Source organism: Mustela nivalis (assembly GCF_964662115.1).
Source record: "Mustela nivalis genome assembly, chromosome: 5".
Lineage (NCBI taxonomy): Eukaryota > Metazoa > Chordata > Mammalia > Carnivora > Mustelidae > Mustela > Mustela nivalis.
In genome coordinates, this window is record NC_139024.1 from 103,180,726 (window position 1) to 103,203,344 (window position 22,619).

Genomic DNA, 22,619 nt, shown 5'->3' on the forward strand with positions numbered 1-22,619 from the left:
TAATTTTTTGTGAACTCTCTGTTGGGTGAATTTTAGACAAAGTCAAACTTGAGATTTAAATGTTCAGCACACAATTATTCAAAAAGGGGAAAAAATCCTATTTTCCATTATGTAAACTTACAATTTTTAAAAAAAATGAATTTAAAATGCCAGGTCCTACAATATAACATTTGTTTATAAAGTACCCAGTGTTCCAAAAGATAGCCTTTGCAGAACTCTGTGTGGTGCCTTTAAGAATGCAGGTGCCTGGCACAGTTTTGATCATTCATATTAACATCACAGGCCACTTTTCATCATACTCCCAGATATGTATCTAAAACTTGTTCTCAACTTTAGCTTACAGAACAACCACCTAGAAAGCTATTCAACTGATGCCCCCAGTTCTCATCTCCAAAGACTGTGATGAAGCTGATCTTGGGTGGTAACAGGACATTAATATTTCTTTCAAGATTAACTAAGTGGCTCTAAAATGTGTCATTAAGGTTAACAATCTCTGATCTGAAATATTGTAAAGCAAGTTCCAGTTTTCCTAAAACTGATTGGAAACTTTAATACATCTGTTACACTGGAAGAGATAGAGTAGCAAGACACTGATCTTTTGATTGTCTGTCTAGACAACATAATCTACATTTATTATCCAGACTGGTTGAATTAGATATCCATCTCACTGCAACCTCTGAATTAGGAAAGACCAAAAAGTTAACTATGCCTTAAGTTAATTTTACAAGTGAGTTTTAGTGGCACCTGGGTGGCTCGGCTGGTTAAGCATCTGCCTTCAGTTCAGGTCCTGATCTCTGGGTCCTGAAATCAAGTCCTGCAAGGAGCTCCCTCCTCAGCGGGGAGTCTGCTTCTCTCTCTGTCTCTCCCCCTCACTTGTGCTTTCTCCCTCTCAAATAAATAAATAAATTCTTTATTTAAAAAGTGAATTTTAAAATACTTTAGAAGCACCATTTCATTAGCCCTTCAAAATAAAGGACTAATAAAGTCTAATAATTTAAATCTAATAACTTTAAAAATAAAGTTTAAAAATCTGTATTAAAAGTTAAATAGAATAAATCATAGTGATATTTTTCTCAATAGCCTATCATGTAACAACTTCAATATTAATAAGTTCTAGGAAAAATAAAAATAAGTCCTAGGATACATGAGTTTTTTAAATATCTGTTAAATTCTTTCCCATGTTAAGAAGATTATCTTCATTTATAAAATCAATTTCCTCAAATTGATAGTTCTACATACTATTAAAAATGGACAGAATTTGTTCTTGAATCACATGGATGGCCTGACTGTCAGTTAGCTTCCTTTTCTTTTGCTGTTTTCACAGATTAATCAATGCAGGGCTTATTTTCATACTGGGATAATAATCATTCCTGCCTCTGAAAACAAAATGAGCTTTGTGTTCTGCAATCGTCTTGAAGTGAAGCACTCAAATGCCCTAGAATATGGGACAAAATTCTTTTTGCTTTCATTCATTTCAAGACAGTGTATTAATATTATCCTCCTTGCTTCCACACAGCTGTCATCTTAAATGCCACTAAAGAATGGATGCGTAATTAGCTCTTCAGTTCGTACATTAAATACATTTTAATAAACAGTTCTTTTCTCTGAGAAGAGAATATTGCCGTCCATTCTTAGCTGTCAGTCTCAGAGAGAATTCAGAGGGTGTTTCCTATGTGAAGTATTGCTTAGCCAAGCTGATCTAGGCACTATATTTAAAATGCACGCTTATTGAATTATGAGCTATTTAGATTTACCCAAAACAATTATAATGACTCTGATAAATTAAGAAATATTTTTAAAATGAAGAAACTGATTTGGATTTCTATGAGTCCAATATTTGTGTTCCAAAAATAAATTCAAGTTATCAGAAACATAAAATTTAAATCTTAATAAAATTAAAGATCAATGAAGTATTTAATAAATATTAATACATTAAGTATTGAATATAAATTATTTATGTTGTATTTTAGTACTAGCATCTATATAAAGGATTTAATGTTTAAAATTTTATATTTATAATGCTTCAAGAAAGAACAGTTTAATCTTTAATATCAAATTGTATGGAAATATCTTGAATAATCCAATTGTGATTACAACCAAAAGGATGCAGGATTTTCATTGAGGTCAACATTATCTGTCACTTCAACATGACTTATGGGCCTGAAGAGACAAATACAATTTTAATCTAGTGAAACACAAAACACAATGTGTGAAGATTCAGAGTGAGGAATCACACTGAATGACTGGATTTTTACTTCTGGTGGTTTATTTCAAACCATTTCTCAAGGAATCCTAAAAGAAAGAGTCCATCCATGAGTCTTTCAAACGCGAGACCCGATTATCCTGAAGAGCATTCCTTCTTCCCCCGATAACTGTTAGCCCCACAGTTCTTTCCACCAACTGGAGCAGGAGAGGCAACTTATTGTAACACTCTTCACTTACTGTCCAAATCTGGGTTGTGGCCAGGAAACTGAGGATTGGGGCTATTTGTTTTATAAAAATAATACAGTCATCCCACTGAGACTTAGTATCTGCGCCCTGGATACAACCAAAATGTAAGAGAGGCATTATTGATTTAGAATGGAAATGAATGAATAAGTGGAGATGCAAGGTTTAAATGTTACTGATTTGAAAGGTTGTACAACGGTTCTTTAAAGGTAAGCTATAAGTGGATGCTAGTTAATACATTAGCTACTATGTGAGGTATGGAAAATTAATGAAAAAAATCCATCTGTATTTGAGATGAGTAAGTCCCCAAATAACTGCTCCACATGCACATTTAAATTTCATCATCTGTCCTTTTGCATAGGATAGGATGAGCAACCTATCAGCACGAAGCCTGTACTTCAAGCTGCCTCCACATAATAACCTGATACCAATATCTGAGTGTATACAATGCATATTAATTTGTTAATTAGATTTCAAGATGATGATGCTGGGCACTCACTGTTTCTCAGCTTTTGACTTGGCCCTTTTTCTATTGTCTGTAGATATACGAGAGGATGAGAATTCTTAAAATTTAAATCTCATTACTATGTGGATTGACTGCAAGTATTGTTGTTATTTCTTGGTTATACAAAAGGAGTATCCCTTTTCAACTGATCATATTCGTGGTTAATTCTGATAGCACATGTGAAAAATATATTAAATTCTGCATTTGTCAATTGTAATGATTAAGAGCTGAAAAAGAAAACCTTTACTTAGTGATAGGAAAATCTTAAAGGAATTTTTATAAAGCAGTCTACATTGTGCTCTTTTTTAAAATAAAACGTGTATCATGATGGATGAAAAAATTGGCAAAATATATAACAAAAAGTAAAGAATGAATACATATAATAGCATAATTAAGGATGATTTAAATTCCTTCTTTTGCAAAACAAATTTTCTATAGTAGATGTGTACTATTTTTAGCCTAAGGAAAAAAAAATTTTTTTTAGGTGAATCAGAACTATGTATCTGCTTTGATTTTGAAACACTGTGGCAAAAAAAATTCTAAAAACTATTTCACATATGCATCATTCAAAACATAGTTGCCTTTGTTCAGAGTCTCTGGTCCCTATTTTATGGTCAAATGTGTACCACAGATGATTCATAATGAGCTGAGAGGGCTCTGGGGCAGTGGGGTGACCTTGGGCTGTTGAAATCCTGCCTCATGAGCAGCTTCTTTCTCAACCCATTGTGCTGCACACATATCATTTCCTTTGAGATCATCACCATGAAAAAAATCTTGCAACACATTAGTTAGATTTCCTTGCTTCAGCCCCTGGAATATCATTCTGACCCCAATAGAATGACTTAATAAATTCTGTCCTGAACAATTATCCTTCTGACAGGAAAATCAAGAAGGGCTTCCTAAATTAGAACGCATAGAGTGTTGACATATCAATATTTTCAAATAAAGAATAAAAATACCTTGAATGTGAAGTGTATTCTTGAATTGATGCTTGCTCAATAATGTCAAAAAATGGCAACAGATCTGAATGGCCAAAGAAAAGATCATGGCCCTAAAGACCAATCTATTTTTAGCCACGTACATGTATCTAATCTTTCCACAATAAGAATATGGTCAATTTGGCTGACATTTTAGTTAGTAAAATAGGTAAAATAAAAAAAGTTATTATTTAAAAATTCCTACTTAATATCTTTTTTTCTCTGACCAGACATTTTCCTCATTACTTATTAAAAATAATTTGTCAACTCTTTCTGGATGTTGAGAAGTACTTATTGGTAAATTGTAATTTGACCCAGAAGGAAATCTTGTGCTTATAGGCAGGTGTAGCTTTTAAAATAAAAGGGGTTGTTGTTTGTCTATACACTTTGCTGCAGGAGAAGAATCAAAGAAACAAGATAGAATCATGTAAGACCCATTTAGATCAGAGAGGTGGACCCCACCCTCCTGACCATGGTCCCAGGATGTCCGTTAAAAGTTCAGAAAAGATAATAGTTTATATTCACACACTTTTCTCTATTACCTTATATGGCAATAACTTTAAAAAAATACTTAGAAACAGAAAACTCATCTCTTATTATGAGCTACACTGTCAGATATTATCCATTGATTTTAGTACATGTAATTCCATAAAGTAAAGCTCATGGCGGTGACTTTTCCTCAAATTGTGGCAAGTGTAAAAAGCAATGACCGTATTTTGCAAATAAAAATCCCAATTTTTATAAAGTGATTTATAAATAGTAATGGGAGTTTCAAGATGTTGTTCACCACAGTATCTCCAGGATTGAGTACAATAGCTTGCACATATTCGCCATTAAATAAATATTTGTTACATGAGTAATGTTCTCTGACCTTCTCTTCTATCACATGGCTTATAATCTGGCACAGGTTTTTTTTTTTTTAATATGTAGCCATAGGTTTCTCAACAACAGACAGTAGGAACCGGGGAGGGAACATGTCTATTATGTATGCCATCATATTCCATATTCCATAGCCTATAAATACCTATATGCACACAGTTGAATAAATTAAAGAAAGGCCCATGTTGTGTCTTATTTACTTGTCATCCTAAGTAGTCATACAAGGCATGTGGCTTCATTCCTATTTCTTTTTTTTTTTTTTTAATTGCATTTATTTATTTGAGAGAGAGAGAGAGAGAACAGGGGGAGGGGCAGAGAGAGAAGCAGGGAACCCAATTCAGGGCTCCACCCAGGACCCTGAGATCATGACCTGAGCCGAAGTCAGATGCTTAACCTACTGAGCCACCCAGGCACCCCTTGATTCCTATTTAATTAGGAATATCCTTGCAACAATGCAGTCTTACTCATTGCGCCTTTGAACTAAGGGAATGCTGCAGCAACTAAGGCAGACCTGTGCGAACTTGTCCATCGCTTATTTTTTGTGTGAAATAACTTCTGAAAATATGTTTCCATTATTTTGGAGAATATCCCCGTCTCTCACAGCAGGGAAATTATGTTCATTTGATTGGTGCTGGAGAAGCTGGAGTCTGAGAGAGAGTGAGCCTAGTGCTCATTTTGGGTTAATTCTTTATTTTTTCCTGTAAAATACTCTCGAAGACCTTCATCCCCTTAGATTAGTGGGAGAGCAGCTGGCAGGATTCAGAGAAATCTCACCAAGCTCAACATCCTTCCTTTAGAATAAACTTAGGTTTTAAGTACCAGATCCTGTTCTTTCTTGCTAGGTTCACTGAACTCTGCCCCCACTCCCAACAACAAAATCAGACACGCTTGAATTCACATTCTTGCTGTCCTTTGTGAATTGTTTAACTCAGGCAGGTTACTTCCAGCTCTGAGCCTCAGCTCCTTATTTGTGAAGCTCCGATGACGATATGAGCGCGTACCTTGTATGATTCTGGTGGGGATTCGATTATGTAGATATACACAGAGTGCTTAATGAGGATTATTTCCATCATCCCTAATCCTCATTATAAATTGCTTAGTATGGAGCCCTAATAGGTAGGTGCTTTGTGTGTGGTAGCAGCAACTAATCGCATTCCAAACACCGATGAGACTCTAAAAACAGAAGCTGCGTCCCACAGCTGTACCCTCATATTGACTTAACCGCTGTTGTTTAGTTTCCTCATTACCAAATGGAGTTAAAACAGTTAATAGTTCAATTTATCATAAAAGATAAATGAGAAGATATATGTAAGTAAGCAGCTTATGGATGGCAGTCACCGTGGGAACGGGTTATTTGTCTATTTTGTCTACTCCTGTTTCTGAGCTTGGCCTCGTGATACTCCACCCGGAGAAGCGAGTCAGTTAGGTAACTAGTTTCAAGGAGGGCGCACTTCCTCCTTTCCTCCCGAGGTCTGGACCTTTCCTTCACCCTCAGGAGGCACCGCACCTGCATAGCGCCGCACCTGCATACCGTGGAGCCGCGGACCCAGAGACAGCATTCATGATGTCTTCTACTGCTCCCCATAAAGAGGAACGGAGTGGCTTTGGTATTACTTCAATAAAAATTGGGGCCCAAAACATTTAAATCAGTGTCCTTTTTCAAGATGGACAAGCAGTGACATTGCATATGTATTTTAAGGAGCAAGAGACTACCTTTCAAAAGTGATATGCTATAGGGTTATGTCATGGATACTTAATACATCTTATTGAATCGAATTAAAATTAATATTAAGTAGTATTTTAATTAAAGAGTGTATTTTTGAAATTAATTTTATAGACTGACATGCTACTTGACTATTCTTTTTTTTTAATTTTTAAAATTTTTATAAACATATAATGTATTATTAGCCCCAGGGGTACGGGTCTGTGAATCGCCAGGTTTACACACTTCACAGCACTCACCATAGCACATACCCTATCCAATGTCCATAACCCCACCACCCTCTCCCTACCTCCCTCCCTCCAGCAACCCTCAGTTTGTTTTGTGACATTAAGAGTCTCTTATGGTTTTTGACTATTAATACTTATGCCAAGTGTTATACGGCACTTCTAAGAGCTACAAGAAAATAACCTGAAAGCCGCAGTTTCAGCCCTTAAATGTTTTGAAAATTTTGACTATATTACTCCTCAATGATCTTTGTGACAGCAGGAAAGACACAGCATTGTTGGCAAATCAATGAGTCAGACAGTGGACACAGTGGAACATATAAGACACTGTTCAAAATGCTCACTGTTGCTGTTGAAAATGATCTATGATTTTGATTAATTGCTTTTGAAATTTCGATCAAAATTGATCTGTCCAGGTTTCTGGTACTGGCTCTTGTATGTCAGACCTCACCCTGGAATTACATAAATCAGTTTAGCCTGGACTTCTGTAAAAACTGGGGGTAGAAAGAAGTAATTTCTGAGTTGTCAGTGACTGATGGATGTTCTGATTTCACAGATTTAGTAAAGAAAAGGTCTTACCGTAGCTGTCATAGGCATCCTCACTTACTCCATGACCGTAGTCATAGTATTCAGGGACACTGCAACAGATTTAGACAGCAATCAATGCTACTGTAATCAGGAGGAATCAACCCAGAAACTCATATGGAATTTGAAAGCAAAATGTGTGCTAAAGTAATATCCTGAGAACCTTCTAGGCATCAAACACAATCCTAAAAAAAAAAAAAGAAAAAAAAATTCAGGAAGAAAAATACAGGTTATTGTCAAAGAGTGCTATGATTTTCTCATGGCACCTCAGAACTTCTTTATCTCTAACCTCCAATTTTATAAATCAAATTTTGCTTAAAACACAAGTATAATACTTTAAAATTTGTCAAGAGGGAAGTTATAAAGATCTATTTCCAAGAAAAAGTGCTATAGAAGATGACAATTTGCCCAGTTGAGTATGGCTCTTAACCCTGTTACCCTAAGAAATATGCATCCCCTTCATCTTCACTTCCTGACACTGAAATTATATTTATACGCCCCTCTAGCCCTTCCACAGCCTGTCCATGCCCTTCTCAAATAGATAAGTGATTTATCTTTAATATTTTACTAGATGCTTCCCTGTTTCAATAACTGCAAGAAGGTGTCCTTCTTCCATTTCTTACTCAAGTTGCTTCAAGTCTTCCCTCACTACGGATCTCATCACTCTGTCCTGCACCGTTTTCCCCTTTAAGGCACCATTCTCATTAGCATTCATGCCTTTCATCCCCCAAAAGTCCTCTCTCAACCCTCACTTCCCCACACAGGGATATGACTACCCCTTACTCTGCCCCTTTCTGGTAAAATTTCTTGAAAAGAGACAAGTGCTTATTCTTTTCGCTGCCTCTCCTTTTATACATATGTTTTTGAAGACAGTCCAACCAATCTGTTGTCTCCAATAACGTAGCTCTTGTCAGTACCTTGACATTTCAAATCTAGTGGTGGAGAGGTGGTCCTTGGTTTACATTAGCACCGTTTAACACTGTTGACCACTTCCTGCTCCTGGGACCATTCCACTTGCTTCTGAGATGTCCTCAGAATAAACAGTAGCTACTTATATTAATATACTCACATTGATAATTTATGAGACCCTGTATTTTTCCTGCAAATAAGCTCCTTCATTTTACATCTATAGCTTGAATCTTAATTTCTGATTTATATTATATACATAATAAATTTGTAAGTTATGTCAAGATTACTAATTTCTCTTAATTATATAAAGTGTGGTGAGAAAATGACTTAATATCAAATACTAAATTGTATAAGGACTGAGGGTAAGCCACAGATACCAAAGGGTTAGGTTGAAAGAAAGACACAAAAGCCTAAAATTCTGTGGTTGTCATTATTCCTCAGGGAAATCCCATAGGTCTCATTATATTAAACAATTCAGATTTCACTGACAGTAAGGAAAAAGAAGCAAAACAGATAATACAGGTCTATGTATTAGAGGTGAAAAAGAGAAATAAAGAGAAGTTTGGCCCTCTTTATCTTTCTGGGAGGCAACTCATAATGCATTAATTCAATTTTTAGTGTAAAATAGTGAGAAAAAATAAAAGAAGAAGGCTACTGAACCTAAACCTCATTGCCCAGAATGTTTATACACAAACTGTCTAGGAAAAAAGCATGGCAATATGTTTTTCTTCCCATCTCTGGGACTGTATAAGTCTAAGGTCATTGACTGTCGGCTGGATGTTTATCCCTTCTTACGCATCCTTCGCTTAATAGAAGTTATATAACCTAATTGAGAACCCTCATTAATATGTAGCAAATTCCTGAGAGTTGTTACATTAATTCCCAGGTGATCAAGACATGGCAGTCATGAGAATGTGATTTAAAAAGCCTCGTTCCCATTTAGAGGGATGAAGAGAAAATGAAGACATTGACAGCAGCTTCTCTCTCCCTTCGTCCCAATCAATAATTTTTCCCTGAAAACCCGTGCTTACGTTTCCCAGCATGCTGTATAAAGACCACTAGCTCCACTATCTAGTGGTGCAACTATGTGTCTCACTGTATTTCAATTTTAATTTTAATTGATGAAGATAAGCAACAGGAAGAAGAAAATAGTGAGAGAGACCATGAGAAAAGAACTCTAATTATTATGGGTCATCAATGGTACATACACACCAAGAAGGAGTTTTAACTTTCAGCTACTCTGAAAAGGAGAAAGTAGGACATATAAGACATTTGTAAAATAATGGGTGATGCAAAATAATAGATGATAATCATAGTGGACTCTGCCAGAGTCCATACCTTTGCTCATCTAAATATGACTTCTCACTTCTTCCATAGGAAAACACGTTGCGTGGACAAAAAGCTGAATGGTGAATGAATACATTCCTCAGCTATGCTTACAACTAGATGTGCCCTGTGACTAAGCCAGGAAACATGGAAGGTGCACAGATGTGAGGGTTACTTCCAGTTTTATGACAACCTCTTCATCTTGGGCCTGTGCACTCTCACCTGCTCAGGTGGTAGCATGCAGTCCAAGTGATGATCTAGCAGCTACCACACAAAGAAAGACTGCCTTAGGAAGTGGTGGTCTGCGACATGGGAGGAGCTTTTGTCTCTAAATGTTCCTGTTGGGGTAGATTTACTGTAAACCACTGCTGATCTCAGGGATTGTTGGGAGAAAATTTTTTTTTTTTTTATCTTGTTTGAGCCATTGAACTTGACTCTTTCTGTTACAACAGTTGAGTCTAACAAAGAAAGGAGTACATAGAAGTGTAGAAATGCCATTAAAATCCCCCAATATTGGGCATAATCTTAGAGGTAGGGTGGAGAGTGCAAGGAAAAAAATACAGCCAGGTAGAGAGCAAATAAGCTTTGTTACGCCATTGCCTGTGAAAACTTGGAGCAGTAGACTGCAGGTCTGCGTATATTTTGACACTACAGGAAAAAAGCTGAACAAAGCTCAGTTGTTCAGAATCCTGCTGCCTTTAGAAAGGTTTACAAAAGTCATGAACTTAAAGAAGAATGGGCCATTTTTCCAGGAGAAACAAAAGTGAATAGAACTTTTGCTAAGAGAAATGATCTCTGCCTGATTTATGTGTCAGTTCTGTAATTTAAAATGAGAGAATGTTCAGAAATTTGGGGCTTAACAGGTTTAGAGAAGTCAGCTGTTTCTGTATTCCAATAGGAGGAGATAATGAGTGCTGCTCAAAAATGCCCTCATCTCATCCCATTAGATTTTACTCTCATATATGATCCCTAAAACAATCCTCACTTCCCTGAACATGTACAATCAGGAAGCATGCCATAAAATTTGAATTCCCTAAAAAGGGCATGCTATATTTGGCTCAATTCAGGTGTGGCTATGGATAAGACCACTTATCAATTAGGATAAAGAAGAACCTTCTAGGAAATCTGGTACAACCTCCATAAAAGAAAACCAAGGCTGCCGGATGCACTAAGGAAAATATTATTTCAATGTTGTTGTTTAGGTGTCTTAGCTTGTCAAGATTTTATCATTTTTATTGTCTATGGACCATCAGTGTTTCCCAACAGAATTTTCTATTGTGATGATTCTGTTCCTTTACCGACACTTTATATTGGGGAAGAAAGTTGAGAGCAGGAACGTTAATCTCTTTGTCATTTACAGGTTGCCAGACTTCAAAGAATCAGGACCTAATATATAAGTCTGTATATTTCCCAGAGATCCTGGATTTTCAGCGGTTGCAGTAATTGGAATTGAATTTGGATTTCTTCTGTTGGGTAGAAAGTAGGCATCTTTGTTTCAATGAGAAGAAGGGTATTCACTCGTATTTGTAAGACTAGAGGGCTGGACATAGAAGACTTCTAGTTGTTCCCCTCCGAAATCCATTTGTCTTTTCTTCCGTAAGAGAGACTGACCACTTCAGGACTACATTTCCTAGACTCCCTTATAAGTCTCCCTTATATTGGAAGGTGGGCAGGTACAGAATGATATGTAAAATTTTTTTAATGATTTGCATAAAAATAAACTCCTTTGTCCTCTACTTTTTTTCAACCTTTATGTAACTGACTGGAAGTGTGAATGATTAGAGCCAGTGATGGTGTGGTGAACTAAATCTTTTTGTCTCCCCAGATTTATACGTTGAAATCTTAACCCCCATGTTATTGTATTAGGAGGTGGGGACTTTAGGAAGTAATTAGATCATGAGTGTGTGGAACCCTTATGAATAAGATTAGTGCCCTTAAAATGGGGACACCAGAGAGCTCTCTTGTTCTCTTACTACCATGTGCAGATACAAGAGGATGGAGGTCTGCAATCTGTAAGAGACTTCTCATCAGAATCCAACCATGCTGGTACTCTGACCTCGGACTTCCAGCCTCCAGGATTGCAGGAAATAAGTCTTTGTTTTATAAGCCACACCATGTATGATATTCTGTGACAGCAGTCTAAAATAAGATAGCATTCCACGAGCCTGGATCCCTAAATGGTGTCATGGAGCAGAACCCACCTACTTACCCATTTTTATTATGTGTGAGGGACATAAACTTTTCTCTTATTTGGGCCACTGAATTGTGGATCTCTTTACTAATAAGCTATAACCGATAATATAGTTGGCAATTAAAGCAAACCTTAAAAATGAACAGACATCCAGTAAATATTTGTTGAATGAATAAGTGATTGAGCAAAAGAATTCAAGAAGGCATGATTGTGTTTGAACATGAATAATTTAGAACATTTTGCTATAAATATCTTTATAAAACTTTGTATATGCTTCAGAAGGGATGTCTATATTGACAGCAATGGGAGCAGTGAAAAATGAAACACGTTTATTTTCTGATATGAATGAAATTCAGATTAAAAGTTTAAAAGTAGTGTAACTGACAGTTCATCTGTGATTTTAATATATTGTTACATTATTTTTCAACTTAAAACATATATGATTTGGCTAGAGAAAGTAAACTGTAGTGTTGGCTCTAAGCTTTTCATGCCATTATTTCAGAAAGCTACTGTTTCATTACATTAGTTTCACTTTTCTGTTGTGTAATAATGTGAGTAAAAGCAGACAAATAAATTTAGTATAAACACAACCTGGCTATTTAATTTTTGGTTCACTGTGATTCTTATATTTATATTTAGAAAATATATAGCTATCAAGGTATCTAAATACATTGTGACAATTGTGGAAGTGTTAATTAAAATGATAATTATTGGTGATTTGGAACTTAATTACTCTGGTGGTTATAGCAGATGAAATTTTCCTAAGAACTGGCACATATATAAAATCATGTTAGCTGCAATGACTCATTAAACAATATCTAGTTGTTAGTAAAATTCTCCACAAATTTTGGCTTTTTGATATCAAGACCCATAGGCATTAATAAATATTTGGGAAAAATAACATATACATAAGCGGAGTAAAAGGAGGCAGGGAAATATCTGATTAATTTATTAATGGTCATTTGTAAAAATAGGAAAAAAATCAGAGATGGAAAATTCCAGTTTTTTTTGATGGATAGAAGAGTATTTTATCCCAAACAGACCAATAGCAATTCCCTCAGACAACTAATGAAACAGCAGTGAACACAATAGAAAAAGTTAGGATGAAAAGTGGAGTCCAGGAAACCAAATAATATTGTCACCATAATCTAGCTGTTTCCCCATCACCTGTGACGTAACAACCCTTAGTTTCTCTAGGGCTTCACAATCTAGCAGTTGGTGTTCATGGCCCTGAGGCAGGAGAAGCCACACGGATGGTGGAGCTGCCTAACTGGGACTCACTGAGACTAACCAAGCTTGTCAAGGAAATACTTGGACCTTCAGTTGTTACAAAGACAGACACTGGCCATAATATAAATGAGAACACTACTGTATAAGGGTTGTTCAAGTAACCAAACCAGACTGGTACAAGTGAGGGAAAAATAGAGGATGCACTTAATAAAAGATCCACACTTTGTTTAATTTTTGCCTGATCTTTCGGTAAGACATAAAAATCACCAGAGAGGGGCACCTGGGTGGCTCAGTGGGTTAAAGACTCTGCCTTCAGCTCAGGTCATGATCCCAGGGTCCTGGGATGGAGCCCCGCATCCTGTGCTCTGCTCAGCGGGGAGTCTGTTTCCCCACGCCCCTTCCTGCCTCTCTGTCTGCGTCTAATCTCTGTCAAATAAATAAATAGAATCTTTAAAAAAAATCACGAGAGGTAATTAAGCACTTTAAGAATACACCACGGTTTGTTGTGGTCGTCCGAAGATGAAAGCGCCCGCATTCGTGAGTTCGGGCTGCACTTAGTTTATGCTGTGTGGTCTTTCATCTCAACTTCTTTTTGACGCTTGAGTAGACTGAAGGTTTGTGTCTATGAAGCTGTACAACTAGATGAAGATGAATTTTAACTAAAGCTTCATTCATTATTTTCTCAATTGAAGAAAAGTAAAAACTACAAAATAATATTTTAGAAAAAGGGATAAAGGACTTGATTAATGTATTAATAGGAATTATTATTTTATAACTACCAATTTTTTAGGATGAGCGTGTGAGCAGGGGGGCAAAGGGCAGAGGGATAGAGAGAATCTTAAGCAGTCTCCATACCTAGCATAGAGCCAGACATGGGGCTGGATCTCATGACCCTGAGATCATGCTCCTCCAACTATTTTTAGCATGCAAGTAAACTCTCTTTAAATTTGCTCTCCTAAGCATTTACGCTGAAATAAGTTATGGTGTGCGTTTATGCTGTAGTTCCAGAAATATTTGTCAAGTAAAGATAAGTTTTCAGCCCAGCTCCCATCCTCAAATTGCAAATTGGTAGTTCCTTATTTTTATATCCACTTACATGGTGATCAAAGCCTTCTGTTAAATTTCATAAAGTTCCATGAAAGTGCTACTTACAAAGCAACTTGTAAACCTAGCAAGTAGATTATGATCACAGCATACTGGTACATTTTGAAAAGCAACCAAATGTACTTGAATTTTATTACTAAATTGCACAAATGACTGGTGGTCTCTGAATCCACTGTCGTGATTAATACTACAGTAGTTAGAAATGAAGACTCATAATATTAACTGGGCTGCTACCAATTAATTTCAAGGGTTTAGAAATGAAATACTCTGAATTATTATTAGAATAGGTAAATATAAAACACAATTATGATATATCAAGTCATAAGGAAAAAACATAGGAAAGAAAACATATACTATAACTGCTAATCATGAGTGAATCCTTCTATGCATAGTTTAAAATTCTTAATTTCATGCTTGGAGATTAAAATCACAAATAGCAATAACATTGGGATTAATAGATTTAAATATGAAAAAGGTATAGCTTACATTACTTAAGCACCATTATGTGTTCATATCTTATACATTTCATTTTCCATTCAAGAATTTTTCCATTTAGAAATTGGACTTTATTCTGAAGGAAACTGGAGAATTAAAACATACAAGCTAATCTTTCTGATACTAGAAATTAGTGCTCACGTATAGGATCATTTGCTTTGTTGGGAAATCACTATCATTGCATTCATTAGTAAATAAAAACTTGTGTAAAAAGAAACCATATGAGACAAACTTATACATTACTAATACAGAAATAATCAAAACAAATATTAAAGAAATAAAATTCTCTTAAAACTATATATGTCATAAATATATATTTTAAACTAAGCTCCATGTTCAGCATGGAGCCCAATACAGGGCTTGAACTGATGATCCTGAGATCAAGACCTGACTGGGATCAAGAGTCAGATGCTTAACCAACTAAGCCACCCAGGTGACCCTAAAATATTTTAAAATTTGAAATATGTTGATCATTTTGTGTGTGTGTGTGCTCAAAAATATTACATGAAATACATTCCCTTTTATGTGTACCTGTTCAACTAAAATGCAAACACCCTTTTCCCTGCTCTAATATCAACAGTTTTCAGAGTTCTAACAAGGGAAAAGATCAATGCTTTAGATACATATATATTTTTAAAGTATCTTTGGAATTCCATCAAGATTGGATGAATAGTTTTAAAATATTTTAGAAATTCATTCATTCATTCATTTCTTCATTCATTCATTCTGTTCAGTCAATAGCATTGTGTTATAGGCAGCTGTTTTGTGTATACACAGAATATATAGTGTAAATATATACTAGTATAAATAGAATATAAATTTGTGTCTTCCAAAAATAACTAGTAAACTACATTAAACATGGATGGATGGATGGAGAGAGATAACATAATAACCATCTGCAGTTATCTTGGCCAATTTTTTTTGAGAAGTAAAAGATATAAGTCTCTCACTCAAAGGTAGCTCATTATGAGTCAGAAAAAGTTCACAGTCCATTCCCTAATCCATTTGGAGGAAAACAAGGATTTCTTCTAAAAATGATAACACAGAATATAGAAAGAGAAGTATTTGAACTTAACATTGAAAATCGCTATTTTCCATTTTTATAGAGTGTGTCATCTTGAACAAATCATTTAATCTCTCTGAACGTCAATTTCTTCACCTTTAATATGGAAATGATAATATTTACCTCAAGTATTAATGAGAAAACCTGTGACAGCCCCATGATAATTGCCTAGTACATAGCAGACACTTGTTAAATATTAATAATGGGTAATTGTCCAATCAATAAAGTCATAGACATAAAGATTTTCTTTTTCATATTTATAATGGTTGCAATGCTGAAGGAGATTCCATCTTCTTGAAATACTCTGAAACAGGAAATAACCATACATGCCCTCTTAAGTTTCAGCTGATGGAATTTAATGTCCACAGGATGAAAAACAGGCTGATTATTCTTGAGGGGAGTGACATATTTGTTCTGCTCATAGGTTAATGATCAAGGCAGATGATCTATATAAGACATCTAGTATAGAATTATGATCAGCTTTGCAATGATCTACTGTATAGAAAATAGGTGTTGTAGGAGTGCAAGCTTATGTTCCAAATGAGAGAGAAATGCATTAAATATATTTTTGCTGATCTGGATTCAACACTGCACATACATGTCTGAAAATGGCCTCTTTTTATAGACACCCTTTAATTATTTGTTTCCAATTCGGCTTGTATTTTTTTGCTTACTTTGACCCTTTATTACATAAGTGAAGGGTGAGCAATTTTATAACAAAAACATTAATCTTCTCTTTTATTTCATGGAATTATCATTAGAACATAGCAATTATTTTCTATAAATAAGACCTTCAACTGACTGATTAATTAGGCTCAGTGATACATGACATTATTAAATGAACTGTTACCTGCTCTTGGTATAAGTACACAGAAGCTACTGAACCCTAGTTTGAAATGACATAATTCCAACTGTATACACATTATCTTTTTGGCTGGATCATAATTTATGAGTATCAGTAAGATTTCAGTGCTATAAACATCAGCATAATTTCTAATTATTTCAATACTCTAATCTAGTTGACTTTGAGACTGAATTCATTGGTGCAAGCTGCACTATGGCTGTGTGTTAAGGCTGATTTTTATTCTTCCCCACTCAAACATAAATGGAATCTCACCTCTGTTGTATAATGTTCCAGAAGAAGGTTTTACTTATTAAAGTATTGCTTTCATGCACTAGACTTTGGAAATTTAAATAAATAAAACAAAGTCTGGGTAAAGAATATATGAATTAATAACTGATTCTGTTTTGATAATTTTTTTTATGTGAGGAAACAAAGCCACATTCTTCCAAAAACTCTCAAAATATAACTTAAATCAGGTGAGGCTGTGTCTCTGTATACCACCATAGTGGCATGCTATGAACTGAATTGTAATTGTGTATTTTCATGTTTCTCTTTTCTCTAATCCTGACTGTGAATGCTAATTCTTTAGTATGCCGTACAAATCCCTTTTCTATCACATTGTAATTACCAAACCCCACACTCCAACATACATGGAGTGTATACAATTCATGACTCCATGAAGTGGAGTCTCCCACTTCATGTCTCCATTCATGGTCCCTTGCCTCCAACCATGGCATCCTTCTGTTAAAATGGACTTCCTCTACTTCTTCACCTAAGAAGGTATCCACTGTCCTTTTGGGATCCAGCTCAGCAGTTGGCTTCTTATTAAAGTGTTACCAGTTAAGATGTTACCTGTTCTCACTTGCCCTCTGTAAGACCTTGTGGACATTTTCATGTAGATCAGCTGTGATTGTTCCAGAATGTTCTTTAAAATCTGTCTCTTCCTTTAGCACAGTGCTCTCAGTAGCTAATGTGCATAAGATCAGAAGGATACGGTACCAAACATACAGATTCCTGAGCCCCCACTCTTCAGATTCTAAATCAGCTGTCCTCAGCAGGGGCCCCAAGATCTATTTCATTTGCAGGTGATTCTTATACAGAAGTCCAGGATCATGTTTTGTAAAAAAACAAAACAAAAACCCAAAAACAAAACAACAACAACAACACACACGAAACTGCATTAATTGTGATTAAATAGATATCCAGGCTCTGCCTTATTTGCTTTGAATACGTAGGTACAGAATAGTGACATTCAATGAATGCTTGTTGAGTAAATGAATGAGTAGTTTTAAAATACTACATAATTTCTTTGTGAATAGTTTCTAAGCTGCCTGACAATCCTGCCAAGTAGATTTGTGACTGTTTATAACTATTCTCACAGAATTTTAATTAGTGGTCAATGTCAATTTAAAGGTTGCTGCTGAGCTGTGTCCTTGGTACTCTGTTTTCTAAAAAAAATTTTTTTGAAAGGTACTTGATAAAGAAATACAAGATATGCTAAGATGTATAGCTACTATTCTGATTTTAAAAATTAGTATTCAAAAAAGTAGTTCCAAATCAACAAAAGAAGGCCTAAACAACAAGGTGAAATGTCACAGAGATAAATGTACATGTCTGCATTTAGGTTAAAAAAATCAATTGCAACAATGCAGGATGGTGTTAGAACTGGCTTGACAGAAGTTCATTTAGGGAGAACCTAGGTTTCCAGTAGAAAACAAATTCAATAAAACCCAATAATGTGACATAGCCACTTAATAAAACCACATGGTATGGGCTTCTGGGTGCTTCAGTTGGTTAAGCCTCTGCCTTGGGCTAAGGTCATCATCCCAGGGTCCTTGATGGAACCCTGCACCACTGGGCTCCCCATTCAGCAGGGAGCCTGCTTTCCCTGTTCCTCCCTATTCATGTTCTCTCTCACCATCTCTGTCTCTCCCTCTCTCTCAAATAAATCAAATCTTTAAAAAAAAAATCACATGGTAGGATGATGTAGAAGTAAAGTAAGAAGCGTTATTACAAATGATATAATAATGCTGTATCTTTGCACCGGTCAACTTTCATCTGATATAATGCGCCTCAAGATCATTGTGCCACACTTCAGATGGGTGCTTGGACAACTGGAGTGGTTTTATGAGAGAACAACTAGAGTAAATAGTGAAATGGGAATCATGATGAACCAAGAACAGTTGAGGAAAACCATGTTTATGTGGGCCCTGATCCTGGACACTGGCTTGTTACTGGTACAATAATGTTGCTTAACAAACAATCGCAAAATATTATTATCATACAATATGAGACAATTCACGTGTTTTTGTTAGGCTAGAGGTTTGCTAATCTAGGCTCACTGGGGGCTCTGTACCAAGCTTGGGTGGAATTGGGATTGGCCTTGAGGTTTGGACTGCCCATGTGTTTATTACAGAACTCCGACTAAGGGCGCAATAGCTACCTAGAGAAGCTCTTCTCACGGCAATAGGAAGAGAGCAAATGGGAAATGCCTAGTCCTCTTAATGTATAGGCTTAAGATGTGACATTATTGTATTAGTCAAAGCAAGATATGGAATAGTGAGGAGTTAGGAAAACAATCTATGTCTTTTGTGAGAGATACTGAACAATCACACATGGGGGCAGGGGATGAAGAATTGTAGCCAAGAACGCATGGAGCACTGGGTGTTACACGTAAACAATGGAGCGTGGAACACTCCATCAAAGAGTAATGATGTACTGTGTGCTGACTAACATAACACAATAATAAAAAAAATGCACTCTATCACATTGTGGATATTGATAGAGGGACATTATCTTTATAAAGAAAAGCTGATAGGTATATCAAAATTAGATTTACTATGTGTAGCTTCACAAGCTGCTTACTGATCAATGTATATAAATGGAGATTACAGGGAAGAAGATATTACTTCAGCTTGAGAATTTCTTAATAAGCTGAGGTGTTAAAAAACAAAATGAAGTGTTTGGGAAGCAATATGGTATTAGTACAAAGTGCTCAGTCTTTGGAATTGGACAGGAATCAGTTCAAACCTTGTCTAGTCCTGGGCAAAGTAAACATTCTAAACCTAGTTTCTTTATTTGTAATATGGATAAAACTGTCTACCTCATATGATCATGTTATAAAGTGCCTAATACACAAGCTGCTCTGTGTTATGGTTATTTTTTATTTTTAAAGATTTTATTTATTTATTTGACAAAGAGAAATCACAAGTAGATGGAGAGGCAGGCAGAGAGAGAGAGGGAAGCAGGCTCTCTGCTGAGCAGAGAGCCCGATGCGGAACTCGATCCCAGGACTCTGAGATCATGACCTGAGCCGAAGGCAGCGGCTTAACCCACTGAGCCACCCAGGCGCCCCATGGTTATTATTTTTATTAGCAGCTTACTTCTTTGGTCAAGAAATGGTCAAGTGTTCGCTGACTAGTCCTTCCGACTCCTCTCTTTGCTTCTTTCACACATCTTCTATAATTCAGTCTGACTGAATATTATATAATACAAATCTACAATTATTTATACTTGAATTCTAAATTCAAAAACTCTGAAATCAAATTTTTTCTTCTTAAATTGGGTGTCTGAAATTATCAGGCAACAAAATTCTTACCTAAAGTGATAAATTATGTATAGCTATTTATGTCCTGCCTACTATAGTTACTCATTTATTTCAATGCAATAATATTAATATATATTTGTGGCACAGATGCAATAATAATATATGCATTGTACTGACCTTATAAAATATAAACTATTTGGGGCGCCTGGGTGGCTCAGTGGGTTAAGCCTCTGCCTTCGGCTCGGGTCATGATCTCAGGGTTCTGGGATCGAGCCCCGCATCGGGCTCTCTGCTCGGCAGGGAGCCTGCTTCTCCCTCTCTCTCTCTGCCTGCCTCTCTGCCTACTTGTGATCCCTGTCTGTCAAATAAATAAATAAAATCTTTAAAAAAAATAAATAAAATAAAATATAAACTATTCTGAATATGAAATATCTGGTCCACAGTATTATAACTATAGAATTGTGATCCTGTGCTTAAATATATCATAGAGTTCATTATTCTCCTTCTACCACCTAGAAAATAGAAGGTCCTTAATACATAATAACCTTAATGAAACAGTAAAATAGGAAGTTGAGATTATTATTAAAAGAAATCTAGTTATGGACACTTACTAATATCTATATCTTATTTTGGCTCTATTCCATATGCATCTGAAATAAATTCTGTTCCCTTTTCTGAGGTACCCTCAGGAGTTAAAGTGTCATGTTTTGTTTTTGTTTTTGTTTTTTTCCCACTCTATAATTTAATGATCACAAAGTGATCTCAACCACAGGTGTTTCAAGAAAAATACCTCCCTTCTCTCATTACTAGTGTTTAACTACAAAAAAGTAAGACCTGGAGGTTTTGTTTTGTTTTGGTTTCGTTTTTGTTTTAAGTGCAAATTGATTTAGAAACCAAAGAAAGCAATGGAAGTGCAGACAGATCATTCAGAGAAAGGATGGAATAACAACTGATAGAGAACTTGCTGAGCTCAAATGAGCAAATCAGGCTGATGCAAAAAAAAAAAAAAAAAAAAAAAGATGATCATAATTCATAATTTTCACCAAAGACAAATTCAGCTTTACCAGCTTCTAGATATGATGACAACCTCAAACTCTACCCCAAAATCATTCTTTTCTTACCCCAAAATGCTATAATCCAGGCCTTCCTGTTCCTTTCCTATCATTTCAGGTAATAACTGCCCTACTACTCCTAAGTTATCTTATAATTTGATTCACCTGAAGGACATGTAGTTATTTAGTAATGAATCAAATTCTCATTTCTTTGTCTTTGTACATTATCTTTGCCTGGTTAAGTTTTTTGTTTGTTTGTTTGTTTGTTTTTGTTTTTGTTTTTGTTTTTTTACCCAGTTAAATCACAGCTGGGCATCAGCTCTGTTTCAGAAAGCTTCTGGTACTTTCTCATCACCCTCTACTCAATGGCCGTCTATGTTCTCTCATAACCTCTGGCACATCCTTCTAGCACAGTGCTCATTGCATGTTACACATTTATTTGCATATCTGTCTTCTTCTCTAATTGTCTCCAAACAGCCCACTCGTGGATTTCAGGACGTCCTTAACAGACCACTATTTGAGTGCCCTCAAATAGCCATTTGGAAGGACTCCTTAATTCCATGTTCTTGGACACATTTTCTGGATACTGACTTCTTGCTTATGTATAGAACAGAATTTAGAAAACAGTGACTGTGGCTACCTACAGATATATTTGGTTTAACCTATAGAGGGTTTAACTTTCAAAAATTAGTTGCTAATATGCACTGAAAAACTGATGTGGCTAGTTATAGTTTCCCAAAACAGCCACAATACAATTTTCCATGCTTGAACCGTGCCAGTTCCCCAGAGAGGGGTGAGGTCTAATACCCTTTCTCTTGAATCTGGCTGGACTTGTAACTTGCTTGTAACTAACAGACTGAGCCCAAGTTGTGGAAGGCAATACAGTTTCTCTTTTGTTCTTTGGGATACTCATATGTGGCACTCTCAGCTGCCATGCTGTGAGGAAGCCTAAGCAACATCGAGTACTACATGAGCATCCATCCCAAGCAGTAGCCCCAGTTTAGGTTATCAGCTGACATCTAGCATCATCTGCCAGATATATGAGAGAATAATCTCCAGATGATTCCACACTCCAGCCACTGAGTCATCCCTACCATTTGAGTCTTCTTGCTGAGGCTCCAGACAAAGGAAAGAAGAAACAAACACCCCTGCTGTCCTTTGTTAGAATTCCTGATATACAAAATCCTCAAGTATGAAAGAGCATTATAAAGATGGTAATTTTTAAAAAATTAAAATAATGTTTTTATTTATTTGAAAGAGAGAGAGAGACAGTGAGAGAGGGAACACAAGCAGGGGGAGTGGGAGAAGGAGAAGCAGGCTTCCTGCTGAGCAGGAAACCCAGTGAGGGGCTTGATCGCAGGATCCTGAGATCATGCCCTGAGCTGAAGGCAGATGCTTAACTGACTGAGCCAGCCAGGTGCCCCAAAGATGGTTATTTTATACCACTTGGTTTGGAGATGGTTTGTTTTGCAGCAATAGCAACTGGAAAACAGGTTTTCTTTGGGGGTTGGGGGGAA

At 36.1% G+C, this 22,619-nt stretch overlaps 1 protein-coding gene across 10 annotated transcripts in view; it reads right to left on the reverse strand.

Moving 5' to 3' along the window:
- Positions 1-22,619, reverse strand: part of KHDRBS2 (KH RNA binding domain containing, signal transduction associated 2) — a 617,530-nt gene that overhangs the window by 57,325 nt on the left and 537,586 nt on the right. For 7 of the 10 annotated variants that reach the window (XM_082731286.1, XM_082731283.1, XM_082731285.1 and 4 more), the window contains exon 8: positions 7,336-7,394. The exons of the other annotated variants lie outside the window; for them this stretch is intronic. In XM_082731286.1, coding sequence (XP_082587412.1) covers positions 7,336-7,394 — 59 coding nt within the window. The remainder of the gene's footprint in view (positions 1-7,335; positions 7,395-22,619) is intronic. 10 annotated transcript variants of the gene reach the window in all.